General features: G+C 41.0%; 1 protein-coding gene across 1 annotated transcript; it reads left to right on the top strand.

Annotated features, from left to right (window-relative positions):
* Positions 1 to 1089: 1089 nt before the first annotated feature.
* Positions 1090 to 2055, top strand: OXGR1 (oxoglutarate receptor 1). The gene is given in 3 exon segments (XM_066383701.1): positions 1090 to 1754; positions 1756 to 1967; positions 1970 to 2055. Coding segments are annotated over 3 exon segments (963 nt in total).
* Positions 2056 to 6192: the final 4137 nt, after the last annotated feature.

Below are 6192 nucleotides of genomic sequence, written 5' to 3' on the forward strand. Positions count from 1 at the left end.
GCATTCGAATAATAAGCCAGTTGTAAGTAATTCTTCATATATATATATATATAATCTTTATGAATTTCTCTTTGCAAAAGTTTATTCTTAAAATTTTAGAAAACACTTAGAAGCAAAAAGTAGAATGCTCAAATCCCACTCTTCCCAGCCCTGGAGAGTCTAAATAATTTGCTTAGGGACACAAAGCTACTTGGCCAAATTGAGAATCAAGGTCAGGCTGTCTGGTGATAGAACCCATGTTCTTAAGGCTGCATGATACTGCTGCTCCTCCTCCTACCCCACCCTCACTCCCATACAAACATCAACAAATTATGTTAGTTATTAACATGGGTCGGAAGAGCTTAAACTTCGAGATGAAATTTACCATACGTATAATGGTGCAATGCATGAAATCGATATTTAAAAAATTCCTAATGTTCAGTCTTTTCATGCCTTTGCACTCTCTGTTCCATCAGTTTTTCTAGGCTAATCCAGGTTAAGAGGCAGCACAGTGAGGTCAGGTTGAAAGAGCATAACTTCTAACTCAGACAGGTGTGGGCTGAAATCCCAGCCATACAACTACAGCTGTGACCACAAACAGGTCGCATAACCTCCTTCAGCCTTAGTTTCTTCAGTAAAGGGAGATAATAAAGACTTCTCAGCATTTTGTCAACTAAAGAGGTTAAGTGGCCCACACTTTGTTAATGGTGGGTCTTATTAAATCTCGAATGGGGATACTCTGTGGTTTGCCCCAACATCAAGCTTGCTAAATGTTTTTTCACAACTACACATGGTTTTTCCCCCAATCCTTCTTTTTTAATTCTCATGATAATTTAACTTTTATATTATTATTAGATGTCTTTAGTAACTTGCCTCACAGCCATTTTCTTAGAAATTCAATCTCTTCTCTACACATTCTCTTTGGCGATGAAAGGGGAAAAAAGTACAAATTTAAAATGTTAGAGCAATTTTCATTTCAAAGTGGATGATTGTTTTCCTCATCCTATCATATAGATTGTCTATTTTCTTTTATCAGTGAGTTACTTCTCAGACAACTCACATCACCAAACTGAACGTTCTTATTTTCTTGCAAGAGGAAAGGAGACAACCATGAATGAGCCACCAGACAATTTTGCAAATGCTTCTGATTTCCCCAGTTATGCAACTCCTCTTGGAAATTGCACTGATGAAAATATATCTTCTGTTATTTACAGTTTCATCTTTCTGGAGGGCTTTCCAGAGAACTCAGTGGCAATTCCCACTTACAGCTCTAAAATGTGGCTCTGGAAGAGCAGCACCAACATCATGCTGATTCTAGCTGGCACAGACCTGCTGTGTCTAATCAGCCTCCCTTTTCTGATTCCTAACTATGCCCATGACGAAAGCTGGATCTTTGGGGATTTCATGGGCCAGTTCATCCGCTTTGGTTTTCATTCCAACCCGTAAAACAACATCCTCTTCCTCACCTGCTTCAACATCTTCCATTATTCTGTGATCAATCACCTGATGAACTGCTTTCCCATTCATAAAACTCGATCAGCCGTGGAGGCCTGTGCTGTGGTGTGGCTCATTTTCCTGCCGACTGTCATTCCCATTACTTCCTTGGTCACATCAACCACCAGTACCAACAGCTCTGCCTGTGTGGACCTCACTATTATCAAATGGTATAATCTAATTTTGACTGCAACTACTTTCTGCTTTCCCCTGGTGATGGTGACACTGTGCTATACAATGATTATCTACACCCTAACTTGAGGATCTCGGTCTCACAGCCTGGAAGTTAACCATCTATTACTCCTTGGGTTTGATGTATATTTTTTTACCCTTCCATATCTTGAGGATCATTCAGATCAAATCTCGACTGCTTTCCATCAGCTGTTCCGTTAAGAGTCAGATCCGTAAAGCATACATCGTTTCTATACCGTTAATCACTCTGAACACCTTTGGTAACTAACCTATTCCTGTATGTGGTGGGGTCAGCAACAATTTCAGGAGGCTGTCTGCTCAGTGGTGAGATGCAAAGCAAGTGAGGACCTGGAGCAAGCAAGAAAAATCAGTTACTCGAACAGCCCTTGACATGCTTCACTCAATCAACCCAAGAGGAAAGCTTGCTGATACTTTCCCTATAATTTCTAAGAAGTCCAGATAATCTCCTTTAATGGAATGCTTTGTACATATTATGTATTCAGGTAATTATGGGTCAAAGCCAGGACAGAACTGCCAGGAGTTCTTTGCAATCCATTTATTGAGATCCTCCCTTGGGTAGATATAAGAATGGGATACATTCATATCAATAAAAGATTAAAATATAAAATTAAAACTATTGGAACTCAGGGCCATGTTGGAAGACACTTGTCTTTGGTCTCTCAGTAAATTAGTGCCAAGATAGGAGAAAGCCAATTTTTAACTCATAGTTTTATATTTCTTCATCCTGGGGCTATTTGTATTGAACCCCTAGGCTATTCAAGCCATTATTTGTATCTTTTTCAATATTCCTTTTTTTAAAAACGTTTTGTATTTTTAAACCTTTATTTCCCCAAACTTTGCTCTGAGATTATTTAACTACATTTTTCACTAGGCTTTAGTCAGTTTTGTAGATTAAAATATGTTTCAGTTTCAGACCACCCTGTGTGGTTACCTTAGGTCCCTATGTCTGTAAGGCCACCATGAAGGCTTTCCCTGGGCTTGTCAGGTTCAGCAGGTGGCCCCTTTTCCTCCATACTCTAAATAGCCATGTATATATTGGGTATTAAATAAAATCTAACATTTTTTATTGCTTTATGTGGGAAATTATTCCAGAAAACCACTAATTCTCTTTACATAGCTTTCTCTTTTGTGACTTTCATAAAATATAACTTCTATTTCAATAACTAAAGCTATTTTTTTAAGTGAGAGGAGGGGAGATAGAGAAACAGACTCCCATATGCACCCTGACTGAGATTCACCCAGCAACTCCCATCTGGGGCTGATGCTCTGCTCATCTGGGACCATGCTTGCAACCGAGCTCTCTTTTAGCGCCTGAGGTGGAGGCTCCACGGAGCCATCCTCAGCACCCTAGGTGACATGCTTGAATCAACTGAACCATGACAGGAAGGGAAGGGGGGGAAGGGGGAGAAGCAGATGGTTGCCTCTCCTGTGTGCCATGACCAGGAATCAAACCCGGGACTACCACGCACTGGGCTGACACTCTACCACTGAGCCAACTGGCCAGGGCCTAAAGCTATTTTTGAACAGTGAGTGTTTCTCACTAAGTACAACTATCTGAGGAAATACCTAGACTGAATATGTAAAATCCCAGCAAATGTGTTGACATAATTGATAAACTAATTTTAAAATCATTCAATAGGCTGGTAACATTTTTCTGTAAAAATGCAGCTTTGCCACAAGTATATTTACATGAAGCATATGTTCTCTATGTTTAGAGAAAAAAAATTAATTCTAAGAATCAGTTACAGAATAAGGATGGTATAGATCATTTCAGCAGAAGACAGGTTGCCATAGGAACTGTCTGTGATTTTCAGGGTCTTCTAGGATGTTACATCTGACTTAGCCCCAGTTGGGGATGTTCCTCAGGAACCTCTGCAGGCACACTGGGAAGAAAGAGAAAAGACAAGGGATCTATATGTGAAATTTTCTGGATGATGGTGTTCTCTCTGCCCATCGCCTTCTGAGCCAGCTTCCCTTCTCCTGGGCCTTTCCATAGCATACGAATGAGCTACTGCACTGGAGAGCCAGACATGCCCAGCCATGTGGCTGCCCAGCATGGAGCAGCATTCAAGGGTCCATTGAGAACCTGGAGACTGGGTAGCTGTCTTCTGTCCTCTTCCTAATATCCAGCTCAGTTCCTGGGCCATCACCAGAGTGGAGCCAAGTAATCCTTTATACCACTGCTGTGGTTCTTCTGGCAAAACCCCTTTTCCTTTCTCTCTCTCTCTCTCTCTCTCTCTCTCTCTCTTTCTTTCTCTCTTCCTTCTTATTCCAAAGATTTCACCCATCTGATAAAAATCACTTCAATCTCCTTCATACCTAGCTCAACTTGTTCCTGTAGATTCTTTTATCATTCTCCTTCTTTTACCAAGTCACAGAATAAGAAATTATCTTTCTTTCTGATGTTAATTCTTCTGCTTTATCTTTGATCCTTATTCTATTTTCTTGGGGACCTCCTTTGACATTCAATCCCACTTTCCCAACTTTTTAACACTTCTATTACTCTGGGAAATTGACCTTAGCTTGGGAACATGTATAATTTTCCTTTATCCTCAAAATACCTCTCTTCAATTCAGCTGTTCTGTCATTTTCTTATCTGGCTTGTTCCCTGCAGTTACGGGTCAGGTTGAGATGACTGTTTGCCCTCCATGGTTCTGCTGATAGAATATAATCATACAGATCCAAGCTGAATTGGATTCAAAGGGTAGGTTTTATTTTCCAAAGTGAAGAGTTCAGGGATAATTGTGCTGGAGAATGTAGTTTGGAACTGAGGCCAAAAAAGAGATTGATGATACTTTTTCAAGGCTAGAATGGGACCTGAATGACCTTGACTGGTATATGCAGCTGTAGGCAGAGAAAGCATCAGAACAAAAGACAGAGCTCTGTCTGCTTGGTCTGCTCTCTGCATAAGGACTGGAAGCTCAAGTCAAGCTCACTGCATCTGAGTGCAGAGAACCCAGATAAACCTTCTTCACTTTGGAGATCTAGTAAAGCCCTTCACTTTGTTTTCAATTTAATATCATGGAAATTTTTAAAAAGTCACAAAATTAGAGAAAGTAGCAAAATGGTCTCTGATACTACCCATGTCTCAATTTCGTCAGTAATCAACACCTTAGTATTCTGGTTTTATCTATCCCTTTTCATGTTATTTTCCCCCTTTTAAAATATTTAAAAAAGTATATTAGAAAACATAGTAGTTTCACCTATAAGTGCTTCAACATTGATCTCTTTCAAAACACACAAAATCAAAACAAAATAAAATTTTAATATATTTAATATCTATATTTTTATTCCCCTTGTTACCTTAAAACTGTCTTCTAACAACTTTTTATTTCAAATCAGGATCCAAACAAGGAGTATGCATTGCATTTAGTTGCTATGTCTATTCAATTGTTGGTAGTCTATTAGAGTTACCCCTTCCTTTACTTATTGCCATTTATTTACTGGAGAAACCAAGTTTCATGTCTTGTGGAATGTTCCACATTGTTGGTTTGGGGTTTTGTTGGGCAGATAAGTTTGTAAAATTTCTGTTATTTGGTTTTGCTCATTTTTATTGTTAAAAATAGCCAATGACCATGTGATTGCGTTGCCCAGGTGATACTGTAAATTACCTTCATGCTTAGGAAAGGGCTTGGTTATGCTAATACTTGCTGGAGGAGAGGTTTTCGTGACAAAAAGTTTTAAGATAAGGAGGCTACGTTGTTGCAGAGGAGAGAGGCAGCCAAAGGGCGGGGTGTGGAAGGAGAAGCCAATTTGTGCAGAGTTTGTGCAGAGAGAAGGAGATGGGGAACAGAGGTGAATAAGGCTGGTGGGGGCTATTGATTCTAGGAAAACCAGGAGAAAGTCAGTAGCTTTGGGAGCCCTGAATGGAAAGGGAAGTGTTTCCCCACTGTGTGTATTTACTTGCCTGCTGGTGAGAGGCTAGAATAAAAGATGGCTCACCAGTTTTCAGTTCCGCAGTTCCACTACCGTCTATTTGAATCTAATGGGAACCTGCTCGTGCTAGGTGGCTCTGATGGCCACAACTACTGGTCCTACATTTGGCGTAGTTTGTGGCAGGATTCAGATCAGATCGGTATATAACCTCCACCACCCTTGAGCGGTGGGGTAGAGGACTGGCTGTTGTTATGGTTCCCCATGGCTGTCCTTTTAGGGGCCATGGGCTGGGTGTTCTTTACTTGAGAAGAAACTGAGAGTGCTATGGAAGAGGCTGCCTGGGACCTACAAACCGAGCAGCGGAAGGAGTTGGAATGGCTGTGGAAGAAAGAGATGCAGTTCCTGTAACTGGAGCAAGTGCTGGAGAATGAGGCTGACCAGGTTCACTAGTTGCACCTGGAAATGGAGCAGTCTCTGGAGAAGGAGTTACAGGTGTGTGAGTTGCAGATTGCCCTGGAAGTTGCCAAGAGCCAGCAACCACAGGAGTCTGGGCAGGAGCGATGCCAGCGGAGTGGCTCTGAGCTGGTGGGAGCTGGTGTTTCCAGCTTCTCTTCAGAGGATGAGGAGGCT

This window comes from Saccopteryx leptura, chromosome 4 (genome assembly GCF_036850995.1).
Source record: "Saccopteryx leptura isolate mSacLep1 chromosome 4, mSacLep1_pri_phased_curated, whole genome shotgun sequence".
NCBI classification, from domain to species: domain Eukaryota; kingdom Metazoa; phylum Chordata; class Mammalia; order Chiroptera; family Emballonuridae; genus Saccopteryx; species Saccopteryx leptura.